The sequence below is a fragment of the Phoenix dactylifera genome, chromosome 4 (assembly GCF_051530095.1).
Source record: "Phoenix dactylifera cultivar Ajwa chromosome 4, Ajwa_hap1_PhDact_Kaust_v1.1, whole genome shotgun sequence".
NCBI lineage: Eukaryota > Viridiplantae > Streptophyta > Magnoliopsida > Arecales > Arecaceae > Phoenix > Phoenix dactylifera.
In genome coordinates this window covers 4,538,602-4,565,695 of record NC_143193.1, presented here as the reverse complement: position 1 = coordinate 4,565,695, position 27,094 = coordinate 4,538,602, and the positions used below count along the sequence as shown (strand labels likewise).

Below are 27,094 nucleotides of genomic sequence, written 5' to 3'. Positions count from 1 at the left end.
TGAAGCAGTGTCTTGTCATGTTTTAGATTGTGGTTTTGTTGTGCTAGCAAATTTTTGCGCAGTAATCTTTTAGCAGTACGCAGAAGTACTTGGGTGCTCTTGTTATTTTTGTTGGGAATATTAAAGAATTTAACTCTCTTTTTTTTGGAATTTCTTTTCTTTTTTGTTGGTGCTTGAGAAACTTCTGTAATTTTCAATTTTATGTTTGTATCTTCTTAAGAAACTTCTGTGAATTTGTTTATTAGTGTGTGGCATGGCCAGCAGTTGGCACCAAGTTGTTCTAATCAGATGCTCTAAGATTGGAATCTGGAGGATGTTTCTCTGAGGATAAGAAACCAGCTGGTCCTGCACATTAGGTCTCCATACAACAGCAGTTCAAAGGCTTTATACTGGAACCATGTGCTCCATATGGAGAAGATGAGTTCATGAGATTCAAATCATCCACAAAACAGAGCAGTATGGATGGTGGCTTTTGCGCATAGGTAGCGTTGGATGCTTTGAATTTTGATTCAGCCTTAGGGATTTCTACCAGAGTAAAAAACGAATTTTAATTGTTAACCAATAAATTTGTTTTTCACTTTATAAATATTAAATAATATAAGATATTTTCTTTGCACGCCCACATAGATGGATGGATATATATATATATATATATAGTGCGTGCGTGCGTGTACGTATACATACATACATACATATGTCATCTTTATATCAAATTCTGTATATCTTTTCAATTTTTTAAATTGTCATCTTTAATTAAAAAATATTAAAGCTGGCGCCAATAGCCCCAACTATTCCTTTTTTATGGTGTTAGTATAGATGGATGCACCTTCTGGTACTAACAATCCAACCTCATAGATGCTTCCCTCATCACCAGAAAAACACGTCTGTTCTTCCTTCTCTCTGCTTATTTATTCCCGTTGTCTATTTTTGACGTAATTTTTGAAAATATTATATGATTTTTTTATGGCAAACCATCGTGTAGGTATCTCACTGTTCTTTAGTGTATTTTATAATATTTAAGTTTATATTATAATGCGTATTTGCAAATGGCTAAACATAGATAATATTTAAAATTTGTGCTTACCTCCTCTATTGCAATGAGATACTTTTGTACATGAATAAGTTGTTGACTACTCGTTAGACTTTACTATTTGTCCATGTCTTCGGCATATTGTATATATTGTTTATGGCCAACTATCATGAGGTGTACCATTACCCTATGGTGTATTTTATACTATCTTGATAATATTAATAATACTTTTTGCAAAAAGGTAAAATAACATATACAACATTAATCATCACAAAACTTTTTTGTTGGATGGAACCATTGTCTCCTTTGTTTGGTAATTCAAAATGGCAAATTGACGGCCAGTCCCTCTATGGACCGGATCTTAATAATAAGCTCTAATGGATGGATATATAACATCCAGTCCACCTTCAAATTTTTTTATAATTTTTGGTCTTCATTAAATTTGGGAGGGTGATTATACCCTCCGTATTTCAAACTCTAACCCTGTCTCTCCCACTCCCTCGGCTCTCCTAAAGTGACGTGTCTAGTTGTAAGATAATCATTTGACCTCTCATCCATCCACTACTTAACTGGCCACTAGAAGCTTATGACCAACCGATGCATGAGACAACTGATTCCTGCTTTTATTTCTAGTAGTTGTGGATGCTTAAACAAATAGAGCTGTATGAACTAGAAATTCAATTTAACTAGCAGAAAACCTGCATCAAAGTCTGCCATACCGCAAGGAACAGAACATACTGCTTGGTACGGAATGTACTATATCATGTTAGAGGAAAACTAATATGAAACACACATTCAAGTCGGTACAAGTTTCGTACCACCCATACCAAAGCGTACCGAGGTGCATACTGGTCCGTACCAAGGCGTATTGAGATAAAAATTGAGAAATAGATAAGAAAGCTATTTCAGCATAGAAGTGTATTGTACTGTACCGAACTGATAAGGTATCGATACGGTATCTGGTACCAAGATTGTGGACCTTGACCCACACTATATGCAGGTATATGCAAATATTCTAGAGTTGTCATCTTAATCATCATTTTTAGTAGAGTAATATTCTCTTTTTTAAGGTCTGTGAAGCTTCCGCCATTTTTTTCTGAGAATAGTGATCTCAATAGTACTATTACCCTCATATGATATCTTTTATTTATATATATATATATATATATATATATATATATATATATATATATATATATGCTGCAGCAATATACTTTTTTTATAATAAAAATTAATCTGATAGCAACCATGGATGCAAATTCCTTTCTTGCAAACATACTTCATAACAGATATTTGAGCAATGTGGGTGGCTGTGTGTTCCCCCCTCTTCAAAATAGAAAACTTGTAAGGCTGTACGTTTGATCAAATTATCAAGAAATCATTGGAAAAAGGGAATTAGAGTCATCCGAACTATGGAAAGGAATTAACCGAATATCATGGGAACTATAAATTTGGAGGAACAGAATAACTGGAAGGTAAAAAATTCTCAAAAACTAACAACAGGGAAGAATTTTAAGGTTTAGAATATATTGTAGAACATGTGAGCTAAATAGTTAAAAAAAAAAAAAGGAAATGTGTACATGCCAGAAACCTTTGTGCATCTTAAAAGCTTTAAAAATAAAGGTTTATGGGCCATGTGTCATAAGGTGATTGGTGCACATTTCCTTTTTTTTTTTTTTTGCAATATCAATGAAATAGGTTCTGATAGAAAGTCATCCACGCTAGTTACAGGACAATATGCAAGCATAAAAGAAACTGAAGTCCAAAGAAGATAGACAGTATACAATTAAATCTACAAGAAGGGATTGAATTAATTAGAAATGTAGAATGATACAGAAAAAAATCCTATCATATTGGATATTATATGTATATAGCCACAGAGAGAGAGAGAGAGAGAGAGAGAAGATTTGGGTTGAAACTAGGCTTGAAGTTATACAACTCAATCTGGCTATTGTGCACCAAACCAAATTGCACCCCCTTCTCTAACCCCAATCCATCACGGATATCTTGCTGGAATGAAAACCTTGTTTCATCAAAGGCTATGGTTCCATACAAGCTAGATGTGAGCTAAAGCACATTCGACATTTCTAATAAGCTTTAACTCTTGGCGAATTATACTTAAAAAGCCAGCTTATTAAAGTCCAGGTTAGTCTCCTCAAAACAACAACAAAAAAAAAAAAGACTTCGTATATGCGATGGGCCAACTCATTCCTCTTCAAATTTGTGCTATTAGCAATAGTATTAAGCATCAAAAGCTCCAATTTCTTGTAAATTCCTTGACTTGGAATCTTTAGTCACTATACTTTGGTGATTTAGTAATATGATGACTTTCAGTAGTAACATAAACCAACTCTAATTCTTTAGCAGCTCAAAGACAAATGCATCGGTAGATGGCTATTTCCACCACAAGTTTTAGCATTGACTTGACTGCGTCCAATGCTTGTGCCTACCCCTTCCATCATCTCAAGTAGAACATAATAACAGATAGATTCGACAACTCTCTTGTGCTTCTCTCCCTTAGATTACTAATGTTCTTCGCTTGACTTAGTAAAATATATGCAAGAAAATGCCCCATGGGAATTGGAAAATGATAGAGATTGAGTACTAAGGATAGAGATTGAGTGCTAGGTAATCCAACCCTTTGTGACATTATTATACTTTATGCCATGGTGTTGCATCTATGCATTACTCAAAGTATCATTTTTTCTTCTTCTTTTTTTCGCATATAATATCATTTGTTAAACAGAGATTACAGGTTCATATTACATGGTCTTACAATATTCAGAGAATTATCTTTTGTTTATTGCCTCTCACATGCTCAAGAAATTTTTCTTTTTATTACCTAAACAAGTTTTAGGTCAAGCATTTTTAAGCTCTTTAGATTAACTGACCTGATCTGAAACAATAAAAAATCAAACTAAAATAGGTGAGGTACGTACCTTGCCCACACTCTATTCTTTATTCCTTTTAACTCCCCTTTAGATAAAAAAAGAAGAAGAAAAGATACCAAACCAGCTGATATCAGAGGGAGTTTTCCATCATACAGCATTGAGCTTGCTTACAATTTGGTTAATCTCCTCACAAACATCTTCAACTGCTGTTTTCAACAAATCAAAAATTTAATTCCTACCTACTCAGATCATTTAGCTGTCTAAGCATGAAAGGTATCTACGTGGATACCAAACATGGTTGAATTTGTGTTTTCGGGGACTTGTTTCGGTAGAACTTCTGATTTAATATTCTATACTATGCCAGACTTGCATTATGTTGATAGGTTGCTTCCTAAATATGTTTCCAATAAACTAAGTTTCATATCAGTTACCAGGTAGAGGCCCCAATTATTGAATATTCTCTTGACAGAGAATTGGTCTTTGGTCCTGTCACTGAAAGAAACTTTCAATAAATACAAGCTTATAGATAAAAAGGGAACTTGTACACATATAATGTAGTTTGTCCATAATCTCCTTGATCATGGACATGGTCAATAAATGGATGTCAAGAGGAAGAAGAAGTAATATAGTACTGTAGAGAATGGATAAACAAAGAAGGGTCAAAAAGGCAAGGTCCTAGCATACAGGAAATTAACCAAGATACTTTGGTTTACTCATTTTCCTTTATTTAATAACATGGTGACCACTAAGCCACAACCATTTCATTGAGAAAAAAACAAAGTACTTGGATTTATCGTGGTTCGACGATGATTCAAAGTCGTGTTCAACTATTCGAGAGAGATCATTTCTTTTCAATAGGTATTTGTCTTCTAACTCCTCATGTCTTGGGATGCATGGAGACTGAGGGTTCACAGTGTGAGACTTCAACACATTATAGCTAAAGATGCTGGCAGTTTCTAAGATGCAAGCACATTATAATTGGGAACATGTCAATTTTTTTCTTTGCTAAACCTGCATAACTCCTAAAGCAATAAGTTATTATTTCAAAATTCTATTTAGTGAAGCTAAGGAAGCAATTTGATGGCTTAGAATTTTTTTTTTTCTATTTGTAATTTACATGAAACCTAATGGAGTATTAACATGATAACCTGATGCCACACCTTACCAATTCATGCATAGACTCATAAAAAGTAGGCAGAAAGCAATTTGGCATGAACATCTGAATCACTACTCTTTTCTATATACTTTTAGAAGAAATCTGGATCTCATTTGACTCATTGAGTTAAATCGATCAGCTCGAGCTTAGCAATCAATTAATCCCAACCTAAGATGCTGAATAGGAGAATAGCATAGGGGCTGAATCCTTTCCTCAGAATGGAATGATCTGTTTTTTAAAATTAAGTGGTGTTTCTTGGATTATATGAAACTTTTTTACCAAAAAAAAAAGAGAAAAAAGAAATCTATTTGATGTTGGATAATTCCAACGGTCACTAGGTGTGCCTTTCCTCCCTTGTCTGCTGACCAGGAAAAAAAGTTATGGAAACGTTTGTCTTGAGTTCGTAAGCCATGTATGGTTGGACCACTTAGGCAAGTTTAAATCCCACTTGATCTGACATCACCTACGGTTGGACCCTCCCTCTATAGGCAAATGGTCCTTGTGGGGGTTGATAGATTCCTAAGGGAAGGATTATCAAAGTTACAAAAGAAATGATCTTCTTTGTTAGAACTAGGGCTGCAAATAAATGTAGCTAGCTATTGATGAATAACTTTGAATTTCTTCATTAAACAGCTCCATCAAGTATGTTTGATTTATAAATGATGTGTCCCAAATCTAAACCTACCAGACTAATCATGGGTTGACATATGAGATCAAAAGAAATATGTTTTAGTTGGACTTGTATTCCTTGTTGAAAATATTTTGCCTATAAACTTCTATATCTTTATTTTATAGAATTATTGTAAAAGAATAATCTATTAGAATAAAATCAGAAGATTGAAAAGAGCTTGCTTGGATCGAGGCGTGTGGTATATACTGGCCTAAAAACGTGATTTGCCCCTTACGTACAGGTCTACGGCGATCTCATTCTCAAGGTACAATAACTCAGCTTAGTCCGATCTTTTTCTAACGAGCACGATCACTATGGACGCTTGACCCGATCGACTCCTTCAAATGCTCAGAAAAAATAAAAAGATAGAAAGTAGAAAGTTGAAGAGTGAAAGAACTCTATGTTTGTGAAAGAAACTCTTGATAAACAGAGTACCAGTAAGGAAGAAATTAGATTTCTTTTTATTAATTCCGAGAAGTCTATTTATAGACTATATCAGAAAGACTAAAGAGATGAGATAGTTCCGAAGATACGCAATGTTTTGGAAACACTGTATCATTTCGGAAACCAACGTTCTCTTTCGAAAAGTTACAACTCTGAAAGAGGTGACTCACAAAAAAGTATTTTAAAGCATTTAAAACGACTAAAGATTAGGAGATAAGAAAAGTTAATTTTTTTTAATTAAAACTCTAACATTTCTGGACTGACTCGGATTAGACTCTTTTTATATGCTTTTAGATGAAAGCTGGATCTCATTTTACTCGTTGAGTTGAATTGATCGGCTCGAGCTTTGAATAAGAGATTTAATAATAACAATCAATTAATCCCAATCTAAGATGCTAAATAGGAGAATAGCATAGGGGCTGAATTCTTTCCTCAGAATGGAATGATCTGTTTTTTAAAATTAAGTGGTGTTTCTTGGATTATATGAAACTTTTTTACCAAAAGAAAAAAAGAAAAAAGAAATCTATTTGATGTTGGATAATTTCAACGGTCACTAGGTGTACCTTTCCTCCCTTTCCCCTGACCAGAAAAAATAGTTATGGAAACGTTTGTCTTCAGTTCATGAGCCACGTATAGTTGGACCACTTGACAATTATAAATCCCACCTGGCCTGACATCACCTACGGTTGGACCCTCCCTCGATGGGCAAATGGTCCTTGTGGGGGTTGGTAGACATACTTGGAGCCTGACTCCCATTTTTATGATAGATTCCTAAGGGAAGGCTTATCAAAGTTACAAATGAAATGATCACCTTTGTTCGAACTAGGGCTAAAATAAATGTAGCTAACCATTCATTAATAGCTTTGAATTTCTTCATTAATAGCTTTGAATTTCTTCATTAAACACGTCCATCAAGTATGTTTGATTTGTAAATGATGTGGTCCAAATCTGACCTACCAACCCAATCATAGGCTGACATATGAGACCCTGGGCAATCTGTTTTAGTTGGATTTGTATTCCTAAACTAATTTAGAGAAGAAAAGATGAGAATTAACTCTTCACTTAACTCTAGACGCCATAATCCAACTCCAGCGGAACCAAACTCCTCATCTATAAAAAAAAGAACTCGATGTACCAGGTACACGTACAATACATGACCATACCATACTCTTTATCTCTACTCTTTATTTCAAGTCTTATTGCCAGTTCTTTAGCTAATTTAAGTATCAGAGGGCCCTCAACTGGATTAGCTCTAACAATCTCCTATCTTTTGCCTTCCAAGCAGATTGATCGGCGCTTTCCAAATCATCAGATTGGATATTTCTTGATAAAAGTAAACTAACCAAGTTTGATCATAAATTAAAGCCCAAAACATAAATGAGCCTGAAACTTTAATTATGTAAATAAATAAAATCTTGGCTAGATTCAATAACAATCTTAGTTCCTTTGAGACATGAACTCAGCTCATCTACACCCTCATTAAGATTATCATTATCTTATTATTTTATGGAAGAAGTAGCGCTACCTTAGCATTTCTCTTCCTCATTGAAAAGTGACTCACGCAATGAAAAATCTTCTATCCTTTCTCGTAATTAAAATTTAAAATATAGTTAATTTTTTCTAAAAAAAATTAAAGATCGTTATCAATTGTGCGCCATCACCGTCACAAAATATACCATCCTTCGCATTCTTCTACGGCATCCTGTCCATCAATAACGTTAATGCTATATACAAAAAAATATATCTCATCAACTTGAAGTTTTCAATGATAGATAAATACTTTGTCTCATCTAAAACTATCATATTCTATTGTTGAAATAAAATGTAATCTGCCTATCCTAAAATAACAAATGATAACAATAAAATAATTGGATGATCCGAATGCATAGTTCTTCATGATTAAAATGTTGGAAATCAATATAAATATTAAACTTTAAAATATATTTTAATTTAAGAAAGTCCAAATAATAGCTATTAAAGCATGAAATAATAACTACCCATTATATATATCTTATCACCTGCCAAAATGTTGTAACTGCTCCCTGTCTGATCTGGTTGCTGTGAGAAATATATACTTGTTCGCTTCTCTTTTCGCTTTGGACTTGGCATCTCTCTTATCGTCTTCTCCCTTCGTTTCACATAGCGGTTCCCCTGGTGCATTTGGAGTGCGTTGGTGGGAAAGGAAGACTTTGAAACACACGACTCTGAGGCGCTCGTCAACGGTATTTTTTTCTTCTCCCCTCTCTCGAGTTAGCTCTCCTCACCATTCTGGTCTCTCTCTTCGTTTGGGTCTGCGAAGAGGTGGTCTCCAATCGCGAGTCCAAGGAGGAGACTTTGAATCTATTCTCTTTTGTTTATATCTTGGAAAGGAGAGACAGAGGAAGGGGCGTCGGAGGAAAGAAGGCACCTTTCACGCTTTCGGGACTTTTTTCTTTGTTCTGGACTCGAAAGCATCGAATGGCGGTGAGTTCTTTTACATTCTGGGTGTGGGGTGTTAGTTTTCTTGGGAAAGGTGGAATCTTGGCATGTGAGTCCTGTTCATTTTCTGATTGCTTAGCCTTTTAGTTCAAGAATTAGCGGAATTTTATTGCCTTTTTTTGGTTAATTATTTGATTAATTTGATCTTTTCAATGATTTGGTGTTAAGAGTTGGTTGTAGGGAGAGCTTGATGGGTTTGTAAATGGGGTTTTCTGCTGATCTTCCTGTTTCTGTTTCTTTTAGTGTTTGTTATAGAGGAAACTTTTGTTCTAAAATGATGCTTTAGTAGCAATTAGATGGTATCATTTGTGAGGACCCGTGCGCCCATGTGTTTAGTCCCACATCAGCTATACAATGATAAATCCTAGGTAGGCCGAGGAACTCAAATAATATCTTCCAGCTAGTCTTTTAATATTTGGGTAGAAAAAGATACTAGAATTGAGGATATTGTGTTGGAAGTGAGATTTCCAAGGATGAGGGACATGGTACTGGGATGTGCTTATTGTCCACTTTCTTCCCCTTTTCTCCTTGTGTGCAATCTCTGAAGTTCTCTTGTTGCTTAGATTTTAGTTTAATTTGGTTGAAATGAGATTCATGAGAAGGAATTGCAAGCTTGTGCATATTTGGAATGATCTCAGGATTATTATATTTTAGATGGTACTAATTTATCATTTTTATGATTTTAATGAGAAAAATCTAACAGAATTGAGGATAGTTTGTTTGGAGTGAGTAGTCTGGCTCTTAAGTTGGTAACTTGGATTTTCAAGGATGAGAGACATCATAGGGGGACAAATGGGTTTCTGGGCATCTGACTTACTTGCGCCAATTACCTCCTTCTTTTCTCCTTCTTCCCTCTGTATGAACGCTGATGTTCTGTTGTTGCTTTGATTTAACTTTAATCTGGATGAGATGAGATTGATGAATAAAAATTGCAAGCTCTTGCATATTCAGAATGATCTCAAGGTCCAAGAGGCTCTTTTAGGAAATTAAAATTTTCAGGTTTAATTTGAGAATGTGGATGTCAGAATTTTAGTAGATAGATTTTTTGAATCTTTGATGATTTGTCGTGGATAAATTTTGCCTAGATTTATTCTCATTTTGCTTTTGTTAAGGGAGGTACTTTGGAAGCATACTTTTTGGACTTACTATTTATCAGGCTTGCTAAAAGTTTAGAGGAATTTGATTTAAGAATTGGGTTGCTTTAATTAATACCATGGGTTTTGGAAGGGATCATTGGATTTCTACCATCAAGTATGAAGGAGAGAAACGTGGGTTTGGAGCAGATAGAGCCAAATATTTGTTTGAACTTGAAATGATCATGGTGGAATCAGGCTTTCAGACCATAGGAAAATAGTGTATTATATTCTTAAGGTGTTTTGGCAACTATTATTCTAGTCTTTCTTTTGGTTCAGAGAGTGGTGTTATGCATGGACTATTTGATTGTTGGTTTGAGAAGGAAGAATAAAAATTAGGGAATTTGACCTTGTATTGATGGTCTTGTCCGTGCTACCGCAAAATGAGATCATTTTAGTCATCAATTTCGTGGGCAGGAAAAATATGTATGAGAAGATCTGGAGTTCTAGTGACCTTGTTTTGGCTTCAATGGCAAATCTTTGTTTTCATGCACCAAATGGTATAGTTTTTCATTGTTGTTTCTGATAATCAATCACCATGAGTTTCTATTTTTGTAAGTATTTTTTTGGTTTGAATGCAAATATGGTGAGTACCATTTGACTAGCAAGATCAATGGTTATATTTCCTTAAAAAAGTAGAAATAGTTGTATTGTATCTCTGGCTTCCAAGTATGTGATATTGGTGCTTAAATTTGTCATAGATTCACCATTTATATGAAATCTTGCAACATGTCCTTCTTAATGCAATTATTTTGAGGTTCTTTTTCTGTGTCATTTTCCTCTTATAATGCTTTAGACACTGCTGTCATAAAACACCTGCAAAAGTTGTCCATTGAGGCATGCTTGTCATTTTCTTATCCCTTCATCATTTTAAGTTGGTAGTGTATGTTATGTCTATGTACGATATCCTGAGTTCTATGAAGTTTAAACATGATGATGTAGAGAAACATTTTATGACAGTTTCAAGACTAGCTTTTATTGTCTGCATGAGTATATTGGTATGAGTAGAAAATCCTGTTTAACAGGAATGAGGATACTGAGGCAATTCCTCAGATAAAGTTTAGAAGCTTGGAGATAGGAATTGATATATAAACAGAAGCTCACAAATGACACCTTTAGTGTTTATTGAGAAAAAACACTTGAAATGGTTTGTCCATCTATAGCTAGTTCCGAAGATGGTACCTTGAGGAGGGGGATGTGGAATCTTTAACAGTAAATGCAAAAAGAAGAGAAAAAAAATTGGATGGAGCTAGCCGTATAGATCTGAAGACATCTCATGACTTGTCATTTGATAGGAAACAAGGACAGAGTAGGATCTTTACACGAATCCAGCTATATGAGATAAGCTTGTTGTTTATGCATAATATCTCCATTATGTTCAAATTTCAGTCATGATGAGCTGACATTTCAACTTTTCATGATGACAAGTACATTACCCTTGAAAGAGTTCAACTTATAACTAGATAGATTTTTGTTTACATTATAAAACACATAATAGTAAATTGCATTATCTGAACAATAACTATATAAACTTAATAATAATGTTGGATTATAAGTTGGATGTTAAGTGCTAGGATTGCTTGCTTCTGAGTAGAAATAGAGATGCCTGCATATATGCTTAAGGATTGCGTAAGCACCAAGGTTGCCAATCTTGATATTTGCTTGACATTTTTAGTGCATTTTCCTTCTAAGATTTCCTAGGCTTGTATGCTTCCGACTAGAAATCAAGATGCCCTCCAAACTTGCACTTGATGTAGTTTCTTTGCCTTCTGTGGCTATCACCAGTTCTTGGTTCAGTGTGTTTCACTACCTAGAGTCAAATTTCAATATGAGAGGATAACCAAACTAAAGATTCTGTAGAGGAATCACCCGTCTCTAATCCCCAATTATTTGATGTGAACCAGGCATTTCTGCCTCTCTTTCACGTTGCATACACTGACTTTGAATCAAAGGAGCCTTCTTTATATTGGTGCACATCAATTTCCAATGTGTTAACTCATAGATCACCACCTACCTCTGGCCTGTTTCAGTTACCACATTGATGTACATTGATTTCCTTGCAGCACATTTTTTTGATGGATGAGCTTACTTGCCCAAGCAGCTTAGTTAATGTTAGATGGAGATCACTTTTCCTACTAATTTTGGTGTTCACCGTGAATTGAACTTACTCTTTGGATGCATTTTTGTTTGGCATCCAGCTCTCAGAAAATTATCCCTAGTCAACTTTTTACTTACTAGCAGCCATCTAATTGTTGGACTGCATCCTTTCTCATACGAAACTCTTGCACCTCGTTTTTTCCTTGTCACTTTGTCTCTGTATAATTTGCTCTCGAGTTCAATTTTAGTTTCAGAATCCGTCATTAATACATTTGGAAATGAGGAAAGTTGTCTTTGTCAGGCCTGCTTTATATTAACCTTCCAATCTAGTAAATGACCTTACTTGTCAGGCCTTGTTCAGTCCAATTGTGCTTAATCGCGTTGCTTATTTTTGGTCAATTCATCAGGTATTGCCCTATGCAATTCCCCAAAAAGAATTCATATCACTTTTGTTGAAGTTGCTAGAGAAGACTTTTAGTTGAAGTTGCTAGAGAAGACTTTTAGGCAGCAAGATCTTTTTTTTTTAATTTTTTTGTACATGATAAAGGCTGAACTGCTGAAGCACAAGGACCTACTCAATGTGAGTATTTTAAGGATCTGATAGAAGAGTTTTCAGTTCTCTGATTTCCATTAATGAAGAGAATGGTGGAGAAACAATTGTAGAGTGTCAGTAGCTTGAAAGCAGGAAAATGGATAGACTTGCTCCCTTGTTCCCATTGATGGCACCAAGCAGAGATTGCAGTGAACTTGTAAAACAAATCTTACAAGACAACATAGGATATACAGAATTGGCCGTGAGAGGGAATACTTATCAAATATTCTATGGTGGAAAATCAGGTGTTTGGGTTATGGGGAAAAAGTAGTGATAATAAAAATGTTTAAGCAAAATAAATTACAGTTGAATTATTGGCAATGTCTTTAGGTGCTTGTGGATTGAAGCTATGAAGGACAGAGTTGTTGATGAATACATAAGAAGGTTAATGTTAAGAGGCCTATCACATACCAAGAGGAATGATCCTTTGGCATGTTTTGGGGATGTGCAATTAGATTTCCTTGCAAAGGAGGGTTCTCATGTTAAAGTAGAAGAGTTGGAAGAGACAAGGAAGAGGCCAAAAATGACCTGGATGGAAGTTGTGAGAACCTGTGCGGGCGTGTGTTTAGTCCCACATCGGTTATTCGCCAGGAAGATCTTGGGTACTTATATAGGACTAAGGAACCCAAATAATACCTTCCGGCTAGCATTTTTGGGTAAAATCCTGAGTAGTTATAAATGGTATCAGAGCGGACCCGGCTCATAACCTATATAGACTAGGAGACACTGCAGCACAGATCCATTAAAACTAACCACGAGTTAGTCTGACAAGAACGTCAGGGTTTGAGCAGGGGGAGTATGTGAGGACCTGTGCGGGCGTGTGTTTAGTCCCACATCAGTTATTCGCTAGAAAGATCTTGGGTACTTATACAGAACTAAGAAACCCAAATAATATCTTTTGGTTAGTCTTTTTGGGTGAGGTCTTGGGTTGTTACAGAAGTAGTAAGATATGATACATACAACACTAAAGGAACTAATATAGGATCAATTTACTCAGGATATGTTGAATAGAAATGAATGAGAATAGAAATCTAATATAGATCATGATCGGTCTATTTTTTGACAAAAAGTCTACTTACAAAAACTTGGGATGCTTCTAGGAAAAATCCCTGGGTTGTTCTTCACCTAAACAAGGACACTTGCTATCGAACTGAAAGACATTGCTGATTGTTATGTATCAAGCAGACAAGCAAATTATGAGAGCAGGCAACATTCAACTCTGATTATTATTATGACTTCAATTTTAATCTTCCGTGCAGGAACATGTTGTCTAGTAGATTGATACTCGATTACATTTTTATTGTTCAGTAAATAAGAAAAGCTGTTTTTTTTCTTTGGCTGCAGCAGCAAGCTCATGTTCCTAAATTTGGCAACTGGGAAACTGCTAGCACTGTCCCTTATACACAATATTTTGAAAACGCTAGAAAGAATAAAGGTGGAGCCAAGATGATCAATCCAAATGATCCTGATCAAAACCCAGAAGCTTATGCTGATGATGTATCACCAGTACAGGCACCTCCAGTTAGAGCTGGGACTAATCCTGGGGCTCCAGGATTGAAGGATGGACGACCCACAAGGAGAGAAGATGGTGATTTTCGACGAACTACTGAACTTCCTCTCCGTAACGAAGCCATGGGAAGAAAACCTCCAGCAGATCCACCTCATCGGCGGTATGTAGACCGAGGAAGCCATGGTCGTTTGCATGAGAGGCCAGGCAAAATAAATGCTGGAGATCCATCTTCCCTTCATCCCTCCTATCAGGCAAGATCTGGAAGCAGAGGTGGAGCACATGCTTCTTCATTGGAAAGAAAGGTTTCATCAGAAGGGCATGGACCTTTTCCCACCACTCCAGGAAGATCCAGAAAGAAGTCTGGTGGGCAAGGCTATGAAACAGTAAGCACGGAACTTCTTAATCAATTTTGCATGCATGCACACAATCAGATGCACGTAGAAATTTTTGTGGATTTTTTTTTTTTTTTTGTTTTGGAATTAGCTTCTGAGCATTAAGATAATGTTGCGAACAGCCTGAGAAAGATTTGACAGTTCCAAGGTTTGGTGCATGGGATGAAAGCAATCCTTCATCAGGAGATAATTATACCGGCATCTTTAACAAACTGAGGGAGATTCGAGCATCTCCAACTTCAAATGCTACCGATGTGCCATCATATTCCAATGGTCGCCAGAGAGACAGAAGTCCTGAAAACAAGGTAAATGATCAGGCCACTCTTCTTTGTGTACATAGTAGATTTTTTCGTAGTAGATTTCTTACTAACGACTCAACTAGTAACTAGCTTTTGAGTAACTACTAGACACTGAGTTTTCTACGGTGGAATTCATTTGCATGTTTAGGCCACACCTTAAAGCTTCTAGTTACATGTGGGGAAAAAAGAAAGAAAGAAAGAATGAGATGCTTGTTTTCACTTTCGTCTGAAAATTTAGTCCTATGCTCACGCTCGTAGATCTAATCAAATTTCTAGTGGGCCATCATAGATGTTTCAATATAGATTTCATATCTGGTTTGGCATTACAGTGAGTTTCGTGGGTTTTCTCTTCTCGGCTGTATTCAAGACTTCATTTTTTGCCTACAGAATATAATCAACCTTCTTGTCAAAAATACAGCCTTAAAACAGTTTTTCTCAGAAAATCATATGTACTTCTTATTATTTGCTAAATTGTGCTCCCTTGTTTTTCTTGTTTTTTTTTCTTCTTCTTTTTTCTTTTTGGTTACAGAAATGTTCGTGCTTGAGCTGGTTAGGAAAGTAAGAACAGAGCTACCATCGAGTCTATGAAGGTCCGTGCCTGTAAATTTAAATTATCTCCAAAGAAGGCTGGTTTTATGGAGATCTTTTTCTTAGAAATGTATTATTTTTCTGCTTGTGTGTCTTCCTTATCCTTATGAGTATTTATATGCGAACGGATGGACCCTTTTCCTTGGACACATTAATATTTTTCCAATTATATTTGAATCATGATGCGAGGTACTAAGTTGCTCATTCTTTTATTCTTTTCTTGGATGTGGTGTCCTTACGATTTCAAAGGCCTTTGTCTCTTCTTAGGAGCTTGGAAACTCTCTTATGAGGAAAACCCCATATTTGCAAAATATTAATAAACCAAAAGAAATAAATCCAAAAGTCAGCAATGCTTGACATCATGGATGAGAATACTGGATTTGTTGTTGCTCATATGAATGAAATTGCTCTAAGAAAGCTTTCTCTATTAATAAATGATTGCAGATCATCCATGGTATCTTTCAAACCCAAGATCATTCAACCTCATGTCAGGTGTTCTATAATTCTCCCAAGCATCATTCAGATGCTATGCATGAACAAATCAAATCCTACCAATGGTCACATCATAATCTTGCTAATTCTAGATCCTGCCAATCATGTCAAGGGCAACTCAATCTCAGCTTTTATTGCCAATCATATCAGGCACACTCAAAACAGGGTTTTGATGAGATATCTTCCTCCGTCTGCTTACAAGCATAGGCTCCAAACAAGGCACAATCTTTAGGGGGCAATCCTTCCAATTCTTCCTTCTCTTTCCAGCTTGCTAGGAGATGACCTCCAAAATCCAAAAGCATTAAAAATCTTAAAACTATTTGCTACTAGTTTTTATTTAGAACAACTTGGGCTGCAAATAGGTCGGGTTGATCCGTGACCTGACCCGACTCGCTTAGACCCAACCTGACTCGTTTTGGAGGACCCGTCGGGCCGAGTTGGTCCTAAAATTAGACTTGTTCCATTTTTTCAGTCGGGTCTGGGCTTACTGAATTCAGACCCGACCCATTTGAAATTTGGATAATTTTGGATTTTCAATCTTACGATCCGACCTGATCCGACCCAAATTTGTAAAATTATTTGGGCCCGCGGGCCGCAACTCGTGAGGGTGCAAACAAGTTCTGAAGCCATAGATGGATTGACTCGAGCCGGACCCGACTCAGACCCGAACGGATCCGACTTGGACCCGAACTAGACTTGAATTTTTTGGGTTGGGTCCAAGTTATATATAGATCTGATCCGATCTGAATGACCTTTGGGTCAAAAATTGTAGCGGTGGATCCGACCCGACCTGACCCAATTTTTTATTGGGTTGGATCTGGGTCCAAATTAGAATCCGAATAAGGAACTGGGTTGGGTCAGGGTTACTTATGACCCGACCCGACCTATTTGCACATCTAAGGACAACATTCTCCACCTTCCGGCTAGTTCTGTAGATCCAACATGTTCTTCACAATTTTGAAGTTTCCTGCACAAATCTTCTCCTCTAGAAATGATCAAATCATGATTAAAGCCACAAAACCAATTGAGCATTTCTATGATAGTGTGGTATGAAGAACAAAAGCTTGGCCAACCACCTCAATATACTGAATTCATCAATGAGCATAATGAGAATCTATGTTAGCCCCCCCAAGGAGGCAAACTTGGTAAGGAATGGAAGGTCTTTTCTGGGCATTTTTGATAAGCTAGGCATGAGTTGAAATTTCATTGTCTCCAAACTTTGCCAACCAATTAGAAGTGTTCTCAAGATAGGAAGGTGATGGAGCTTGAATTAAAACTTGATTTAACTAGGATTCTCCACACAATTAAAGCATCATCTCATATGCTCATAATTTACTATTTTGATCAAGTATATATTCCAATCCTTCACCACCATCACACTTACCACAACACTTATCACAATTAGGTGCTCAGATTGGCTTGCACATTTTGTTTGCCATCAATAAAAGACTCTTTTCCTTCAATAAAACCGCAGCCACCATGTTGTTCTTTCAATATCACCATTGGTTGGCCATCTATAAAGGGCCGGTTTTTATTTTCTCCAAATCTTAATTCATTAACATAATTTCATTTGCATATAGACTAGGATCCTCCCCTCGCATGATCTGTAATTTGCATCATATGTATGATTTTGAAATTACTAATTAAAAAACAATAATTTTAGGAACACCTTTTTCTATTTTCCTGTATATCTGGTGGGTTTTCTTAGTTTCTATTTGGGATCATGGGGGTTAAAATAAAGAAGAAACATGGTAAGGATTGAAAAAAAATAATCAAGAATAGTCAAAATACCTGGAAATCTAAAAATAAAAATATATCTAAAAAATGGCATAAAAATCCAAAAGTCGGAATTCCAAAAAAAATTTAAAATAATTGAAAAGAAAGCACGCCAAACCCCTGTACCTACACCCATTGAAATGTTTGTTTATTGTAAGATAATCTCCCGTTCTCTGGCTTGTGAGGAAGGTGGATACCTATGAGTGGCTTAGAATTGAAATGCGAATATAGCAAAAAACCATTAATGAAAATCACTTACTTCAAATTTCCGAACGGTTTGAGTTACCACTTCAAATTTCAGATCGTTAGCTCATTCGCTCGTTGGCTTGTAGCGGCAGCCAGCATAGAAGCCTAGCAATGGAACGCTAGCCGCCAAGCAATGGAATCGAATTGGGTTTCTGGCGGGCAAGAAAGGAGATTGAGACCGCCCCGCCCACTTCTTGTGAAGCTAATGAATCGTTGACTGCGACGCACAATGCCCCATGCAAATCCGATCGATGCGCACAAAAGAAGAGATTGTCCATCGCCAAAAAAAAGAGGCAAGTCCGTGATTGGGCAGAACATTTTGCAAATAACATCCCAAGGGGCAAGAGGAGTTGTACGCCTTGTACATAATTTTGTCTCCATGAATTAATTACCTACCAATTCACTAACCCTATTTTGATTGGGGTTATGAAAGAGAAGATGGATGGAGTTGAAAATGTTGATGGCCCTCATCCATCGTTTGATTAAAAAAATCTTAGAAAGGATGGATAAAAAGAAGGAATTGGCCATCTATCTTAGCCCACCAATTTGCATCCTTCCAAATTGGAAGAATGTGAGGGGAGCACGTGAGATGTAGACTTCTACATTAGCAAAAATATTCCTCATTTTTGATAAAACCCTAAGACTTCTATGTTTCTATTTATATTCATTTTTTTAGTTAAACATTTATATATAATTAATTAACTATTTAAATTAAATTATAAATTAATTTGTTATTTATATAATTAATGTATAAATAGATTAATTCATATATAATTAATTTATAAAATCATTTGTTTAATCAAATTAAGTAAAAATTAAGTATTTATATAATTTTGGATATATTTTTAAATTATAAAGATTATAAATTTATATATTGCTCAGCTTCTTTAGTATAAAGAAGCACTATAAATTGATAAAAATAATATTTTTTTAATCAAATGATAGTTTAGTAAAAATGCCATACGGATATTATCCATCCTTTTATATTTCACCAAACATATGGGAAGATGGATGGAAGACCTATCCATCCATCCTTCCTCCAATCCATCCTTCATATATCATATAGAAAAAGACTAATAGGGACAAAGTTCGCCGTCTCCGTACTAGATCCTGTACCAGTACCACATTAATTTTAATATCAGGATGGTACGGTATGGAGTGCTTTTGGCATACCGAATGTCTTTCGTACTATGTACTGGTACTGAACCGAACCGAACTGGTACGATATGATATGCTATGTACCGTCTGGTTTGAACTATTAGAGATATTATAATTGGTCCTCGGAGAACTACATATGTTCAAAGGCACTTTATGTTGGGCCAAACTCAAGCCATCGACCCTCTCCTCTTAAAGGGAATCAAATTAGCAAGCTGACAATACTTTAATTTAGAAACTGTAGCCCAGAAGCTAGGTTCCGCACAAGCATAGTCAATTTAGAAGGCTTGAGGAAAGTCAAGGAACCCTAATTGCCAAAGCAAATGATTCTGAAGTGGATCAAGGGGTGAACCTACAAAAGTTCAAGATCAAAAGAGCCCCTTTGAAAAATGTAGGGAACTTTAGAAGGATGCTGCTCCCATGGATCTGGATGTAACCACTCCTCTGGACTCCCGTTGGGCATGAACTCATAAGCTAAAGCTTCTGAGGCATTGCCTTCAGAATCCACGCTCAAACAAGTAGTTAAGATATTGATTAGTTTGCAATGCCTGATATGACTTGAAGCCTCTGTTAGAATATTGAGCATATGGGAGTTAAGTTTTTAAGCCAAATTAAATGTAGGACCCACATGTTTAATTGAACAGGTCCAACAGGAAACGTATTCTACTCTTTGAGTAGAATAATGTGATATATTCACATGCTCAAATTCGTTAAGTAGTGAATTAGATAATTGGCTTCAAAGTATCAAATTGGTAATGGATTATTGATGGAAAAATATGGATCCTACATTGGGAGAACATATTTCAGTAAATGGTTTATATAGTGGCAGATTTCAGTTTTTAAAACCGTCAATTGTCAACAGTTGTGTCTGTTCAAAGAATTTATTAACTTCCTATAACTGCCATTCGGTTGTAATATATAATTATCCTTCACTCCAGAAATCTGCATCTCTCTAGAAATCTGCAGGATCATTTTTTGAAGTTGCAAACAGATTTTCTGATTTGCTCTCTCTCTCTCTCTGCACTTGTTTCTTTATTCCTTCCAACCCATTCCCCTAATTGAGTACTAAGCATTGAGTTTCAAACAAGGCTTGAAGATTGTAGTGCTTCATCTTCAAGAGGTTTCATACCGTTTTATCCTGGGAGACAAACGTCTATACAAACCTTAAGCACCGAGAGGGAGACGAATTTGTCTTAAGGAAATTGTGTTAAACACAAGACTCGGTTATCAAGTTCAATTGACATTCGAATCATTGTAAGTGGTTATATACAAATTATGTTTGCATTGTTTTTATTTATCTCAAAATTTTAATATTGTAGTATTGATAAATTTACCCCATAACAATCTTAAGACAAACTCTTTCTTTCTGTTTTATCAGTACTACATATTATAAAAATTCTGTGTTACAGATTTTTGTTAAACAAATTTCTGCACAGTTTTTGACTCTGTACAGTTTAATAAACAGATTTCTGCCTAGTTTTACATCTGTGCAGCAATACAGAATTGTAAATCTGTGCAGAATTATAATTTACAGATTTCTGTTATCAATGTTATGTACAGTATCTCAGTTCTGTATAGTATTAAATTTGACCACTAGTATAATCTGTGTAGCATTACAGTTTCTGTGTTAAACTATTTTCACTAAATCTATACAGTTTTGATATTATTAGTTTTTTTTTTTTTTTGTGCAGTAGTATTATTTAGTATATATAATTCTGCAGGTTTATATTTATATATACTTTTACAAAGTTTGATTTCTGAAATTTGTTTGCAGTATTGCTTACATTCCTGGTATACTGAAACGTGACACACACATTAATTTTGTGCAGATTTTTTAAACTCATTCCTGAATTGTTTTGCTAATCTACTTACATGTGTTTTTACACTTTGAATTGTTTTTTATCCAACACTTGTTAATCAGTCTTCATCACTTTAATGCACATGCATTAGTCAAACCTATATTTATGTTGTGTGTGTATATATACAGTTAGTGCAGGAAAGGATAGTTAATTATTTTTGGTCAAAGTTCTTTAAGTGTATCTATATCAAGCTAGTTTAGTTAAAGTCAATATTGTTTATACAGTATTGGACTTGTTCGATTTGTGTTAATCAGTATAAATTATATTTAGTTTATTTTTAATAATCTACAGTGAATTTAGATTTCTTCCATTGAACTGTACAAATTTCTTACTCTTATAATTTTGTGTACAATTCAGTGACTGAAAAAATGGCATCATCTAGTGCAATGCCTGTGACTCATGGAGAGAAACCTGAGAAATTCAGTGGGCTTGATTTCAACAGGTGGCAACAGAAAATGTTGTTTTACCTAACCACTTTGAATCTGGCTAAGTTTCTCTCTGAGGATTCTCCAAGCAAGAATGGTGAAGATGAGGCTGTTGTTGAAGCATGGAATAAGTCAGACTTTCTATGCAAGAACTATATCCTGAATGGATTGGACAACACTTTGTATAATGTTTATAGTCCAATGAAAACAGCAAAGGAATTGTGGGAGTCCTTGGACAAAAAGTACAAGGCAGAGGATGCCGGCTTGAAGAAATTCATAGTCGGACGTTTTCTGGAGTATAAAATGGTGGACTCCAAAACAGTTGTGAGCCAGGTTCAAGAATTTCAATTAATTCTTCATGATATAATGTCTGAAGGCATGAGTTTAAGTGAGTCTTTTCAGGTGGCTTGTACCATCGAGAAGTTACCACCTTCGTGGAAAGACTTCAAGAACTACCTGAAGCATAAGAGAAAGGAGATGAACCTGGAAGACCTGATAGTCAGGCTGAGGATAGAGGAAGACAATAGAGCCTCTGAGAGGAAGCTTGGAGGATACTCCATTGAGACCAGGGCCAATGTCATAGAACACAAAGATAAAGGAAAAAAGCGAAAGTTCTTCGGACAAGAAAAAGGACCTAAACAGGGGAACAAAAAGAAGTTCAATGGCAATTGCTTCAATTGTGGCAAGAAAGGCCATCAAGCCAAGGATTGCCGAAAACCCAAGAAAGCATCCACTCAAGTCAATATGATGAACAAAACCACAGATGAGTTTTCAGATATCAATTTATCTGCAGTTGTCTCTGAGGTGAACCTAGTAGGAGGGAATCCTAAGGAATGGTGGGTGGACACTGGAGCTACCCGTCATGTGTGCTCAAATAGGTCTATGTTCTCAACATACAAACCACTAGAGCATGGAGAAAAACTGTACATGGGAAACTCCTCAACTTCCAAGATTGAAGGAGAAGGAAAGGTGATTCTGAAGATGACTTCTGGAAAGGAACTGACTTTGAATAATGTGCTGCATGTGCCAGACATTAGGAAGAATTTGGTTTCTGGTTCTTTGCTGAGTAGGAATGGTTTTAAATTGGTTTTTGTGTCTGACAAGTTTGTACTAACTAAGGATGATGTGTATGTGGGGAAGGGTTATATGAGCGATGGGCTCTTTAAGATGAATGTAATGACTGTACTCCGAAAGGAGATTGTTAATGACAATAAAGCATCATCTTCTATTTATATGGTTGACTCCCCAAACATATGGCATGGTAGGCTAGGGCATGTTAATTTTAATTCTATTCGTAGATTAATTAATATGGACCTATTGCCTAAGTTTAACATTGATTCTAATCATAAATGTCAAATATGTGTAGAATCAAAGTTAACTAGATCTTCTTTCCAATCTGTTGAAAGAAGTTCTGAACCTCTTGATTTAATTCACACTGATATTTGTGATTTAAAATTTGTTCAAACAAGAGGTGGAAAAAAGTACTTTGTTACTTTTATAGATGATTGCACACGGTTTTGTTATGTGTATTTATTGAGAAGTAAAGATGAAGCAATCGACATGTTTAAACATTATAAGAATGAAGTTGAAAATCAACTTAGCAAAAAGATAAAGGTCATACGTAGTGATAGAGGTGGAGAATATGATATACCTTTTGATGAGCTTTGTTTAGAACATGGCATTGTTCATCAAACTACAGCTCCATATTCACCTCAATCAAACGGTGTTGCTGAACGTAAAAATCGAACCTTAAAAGAAATGATGAATGCTTTGTTGATAAGCTCTGGATTACCCCAGAACTTGTGGGGGGAAGCGTTACTTTCCTCAAACTACATTCTTAATAAGTTACCCCATAAGAAAATTGAAAAGACACCTTATGAATTATGGAAAGGAAGAGCTCCTTCTTATAAATTCTTAAGAGTGTGGGGGTGCTTAGCTAAAGTTGCAGTCCCTAAACCCAAAAGGATTAAGATAGGACCAAAAACTGTTGATTGCATTTTCATCGGATATGCACATAACAGTAGTGCATATAGATTTCTAGTCTATAAATCAGATATTTCTGATATACATGTGAATACGATTATAGAATCTAGAAATGCATCATTTTTTGAGGATATTTTTCCTTATAAGAATGATGCAGAAGCTTCGAGTTCATCAAAAAGAACTCATAATGCTACTACTAGTAATCATCAAGAGAATATAGGTCAAGGTCCTATAAACAATGAAGATGAACCTAGGCGTAGCAAGCGGGCAAGAATAGCTAAGTCTCTTGGTCCTGATTTTCTAACATATATGTTAGAAAATGAACCTCGAACGTTCAATGAAGCTATGTCTACTCCTGAAGCTCCTTTTTGGAAAGAAGCTGTGAACAATGAAATTGAATCCATACTGCAAAACCATACATGGGAACTAGTGGACCTTCCACCTGGAAGTAAACCACTTGGTTGTAAATGGATATTCAAGAAAAAGTTGAAAGCAGATGGATCCATTGATAAATATAAAGCCAGGCTTGTAGCTAAGGGCTTTAAGCAAATGGAAGGATTAGACTATTTTGATACATATTCACCAGTAACTAGGATAACATCCATACGTATGCTAATTGCCATTGCAGCATTGCACAATTTTGAGATACATCAAATGGATGTTAAGACAGCATTCTTAAATGGTGAATTAAATGAAGAAATTTATATGGAACAACCAGAAGGGTTTGTGTCACCTGGACAAGAGAAAAAGGTGTGTAGACTTGTTAAATCCTTGTATGGATTAAAACAAGCACCTAAGCAATGGCATGAGAAATTTGACAGTGTTATGTTGTCAAATCAGTTTAAAATAAATGAGTGTGACAAATGTGTATATGTCAAGAATACTCATAATGGATACGTCATTGTATGCCTTTATGTTGATGATATGCTTATTCTCGGTAGTAATAATGAAATTATTAAAACTACAAAGAGAATGTTAATGAATAAGTTTGATATGAAAGATATGGGTGTTGCCGATGTCATTTTAGGAATCAAGATTTCAAAGACATCAGAAGGACTGATTTTATCTCAGTCACATTACATTAAGAAAATTCTTGAAAAATTTAATAAGGATGACAAAAGTCAGGCTAGAACACCTATTGACGTAAATCTTCATTTAATGAAGAACATTGGTACCGGCATATCTCAACTTGAATATTCTCGTATAATTGGCAGTTTAATGTATTTGATGAATTGCACAAGGCCAGATTTAGCTTATGCTGTAAGCAAGCTAAGTAGATATACGAGTAATCCAGGATATGATCACTGGAAGGCAATCATCAGGGTTTTAAGATATCTAAGATATACCATGAATTATGGATTGCATTTTACAAGATATCCAGCTGTACTTGAAGGATACAGTGATGCTAACTGGATATCTGATTCTAAAGATACAAAATCCACAAGTGGATATGTCTTTACCTTGGGAGGTGCTGCAGTTTCTTGGAAATCCTCTAAACAATCTTTAATAGCTAGATCGACCATGGAATCTGAGTTTATCGCTTTAGATAAAGCTGGAGAAGAAGCAGAATGGCTTCGCCAATTTTTAGAGGATATCCCGATGTGGCCAAAACCGGTGCCTGCAATATGCATACATTGTGATAGCCAATCAGCAATTGGAAGGGCACATAGTAATATGTATAATGGTAAGTCTAGACATATACGTCGTAGACACAATACCATTAGACAATTGCTCTCTAACGGAATTATCACTGTTGACTATGTGAAGTCAAAGGATAATATCGCAGATCCACTTACAAAAGGTTTAAATAGAGAGCAGGTAAATTGCTCATCAAGAGGAATGGGGTTAAAGCCTATAAATTGAAAGTCACAATAATGGTAACCCAACCTAGCTGACTGGAGATCCCAAGAACTAGGTTCAAAGGGACAACCGAATTATGTGTGACAACAAAGAGCACTAAAACCCACTCCTGAGATATTAGTGCGCCTGTAGAGGTTATTAGGGTAAGCTATGCTTTTAATGGTTTTCATATACCTGATTAAGTCAGGTTGAGTATGGCAGGATACTCTTAAATGGAAATCACCTATGTGAGTGTGAAGGGGCCGCTTCTATGAGAATGAGTAAGGCTAAGTTCTCTAAAACACTTGCAGAACCAGGTGGTGTTCAGGGCCAAAATGAACACAAAGTAAGAAATAACAATGTTCGAAAGGAAGCTGTGTAATTTCTATTGTCTTGATTTACACGAACGGCTGAACAGTTCAAGGCATCTCGTCCACTGGTTAGCCAAGTAAATCCAATAGTTTTTACTAAGGAAGGTTCAAGGCTAAAAGCTACCTATCTCGATGCAGTTACTTTCATTAGTACTCAATGTCTTTCTCTATGTCTGTATTTGAAATTTGTTTTCTTCAGCCAATTCCAATTCATGTGGGGGATTGTTAGAATATTGAGCATTATGGGAGTTAAGTTTTTAAGCCAAATTAAATGTAGGACCCACATGTTTAATTGAACAGGTCCAACAGGAAACGTATTCTACTCTTTGAGTAGAATAATGTGATATATTCACATGCTCAAATTCGTTAAGTAGTGAATTAGATAATTGGCTTCAAAGTATCAAATTGGTAATGGATTATTGATGGAAAAATATGGATCCTACATTGGGAGAACATATTTCAGTAAATGGTTTATATAGTGGCAGATTTCAGTTTTTAAAACCGTCAATTGTCAACAGTTGTGTCTGTTCAAAGAATTTATTAACTTCCTATAACTGCCATTCGGTTGTAATATATAATTATCCTTCACTCCAGAAATCTGCATCTCTCTAGAAATCTGCAGGATCATTTTTTGAAGTTGCAAACAGATTTTCTGATTTGCTCTCTCTCTCTCTCTGCACTTGTTTCTTTATTCCTTCCAACCCATTCCCCTAATTGAGTACTAAGCATTGAGTTTCAAACAAGGCTTGAAGATTGTAGTGCTTCATCTTCAAGAGGTTTCATACCGTTTTATCCTGGGAGACAAACGTCTATACAAACCTTAAGCACCGAGAGGGAGACGAATTTGTCTTAAGGAAATTGTGTTAAACACAAGACTCGGTTATCAAGTTCAATTGACATTCGAATCATTGTAAGTGGTTATATACAAATTATGTTTGCATTGTTTTTATTTATCTCAAAATTTTAATATTGTAGTATTGATAAATTTACCCCATAACAGCCTCACACTTAGCCACGAAGATGTTGGAAGCTCCATGGCTAGAAGTTTGAGGACCTCTACAGTGACCATGGATCCACTATCGTCCAAAGTTCCTTCAGACAAGACCAAACCTTCCTTCGCTGATCGATTTCTTTTAGCAAAATCTATCAGTGGCTTTATGTAGGTCTTTGTATGAGATCTTCATGTGGGGTTCCTCCAAGAAAGAAGGGGTGGATGGGGGAGTCTTTTTGGACCTTCTCAAACAATAAAATATAGAACATGGACATGATAGCAAAGCTAGAATTGCTGCTGTACAAGCAATTGGGATCACTATTCTGGCTACCCGGCTGCCTGCCTTTGTCTTAGAAGCCATAACATGGCATTCAAGCAGCTGTACTAGCAAATAATGGGCAAGAACCCAAAATTGACACAAAACTATGACTCTTTGGAATTTGGTCATCATCATCTTCACCAGGGGCACCGAGCTCATAATTCAAATCAATAAGGTTAAAAGCATTGCCCGCTGTATTGCCCCATACCGCCCATCATAATCCAAATAAATAAAGTTAAAACTATTGTCTGCTGTATTGCTCCGTACCATCTAGTATAGGGTATACCATATCGTATCAGAAAGAAACCGGTACGAAACTTAATTTCAAATCGGTATAAATCTCGCACCACCTCTACCG

At 35.9% G+C, this 27,094-nt stretch overlaps 1 protein-coding gene across 4 annotated transcripts; it reads left to right on the top strand.

Annotated features, from left to right (window-relative positions):
• Positions 1-8,280: 8,280 nt before the first annotated feature.
• Positions 8,281-17,641, top strand: LOC103710827 (RPM1-interacting protein 4-like). 4 transcript variants are annotated; one of them, XM_008796726.6, is made up of 5 exons: positions 8,281-8,413; positions 8,561-8,654; positions 13,836-14,384; positions 14,516-14,698; positions 15,222-17,641. In XM_008796726.6, the coding sequence occupies exons 2-5, from the start codon at positions 8,649-8,651 to the stop codon at positions 15,252-15,254; spliced, it is 771 nt and encodes a 256-aa protein (XP_008794948.2). In that variant the 5' UTR covers positions 8,281-8,413; positions 8,561-8,648; the 3' UTR covers positions 15,255-17,641. The 4 variants fall into 4 exon arrangements, with proteins under 4 accessions (XP_008794948.2, XP_088575781.2, XP_088575779.2 ...); XM_088719655.2 differs by having other exon boundaries at positions 13,839-14,384; positions 15,222-15,482; XM_088719653.2 differs by lacking the exon at positions 8,281-8,413 and having other exon boundaries at positions 8,423-8,654.
• The last annotated feature ends 9,453 nt before the right edge of the window (positions 17,642-27,094 follow it).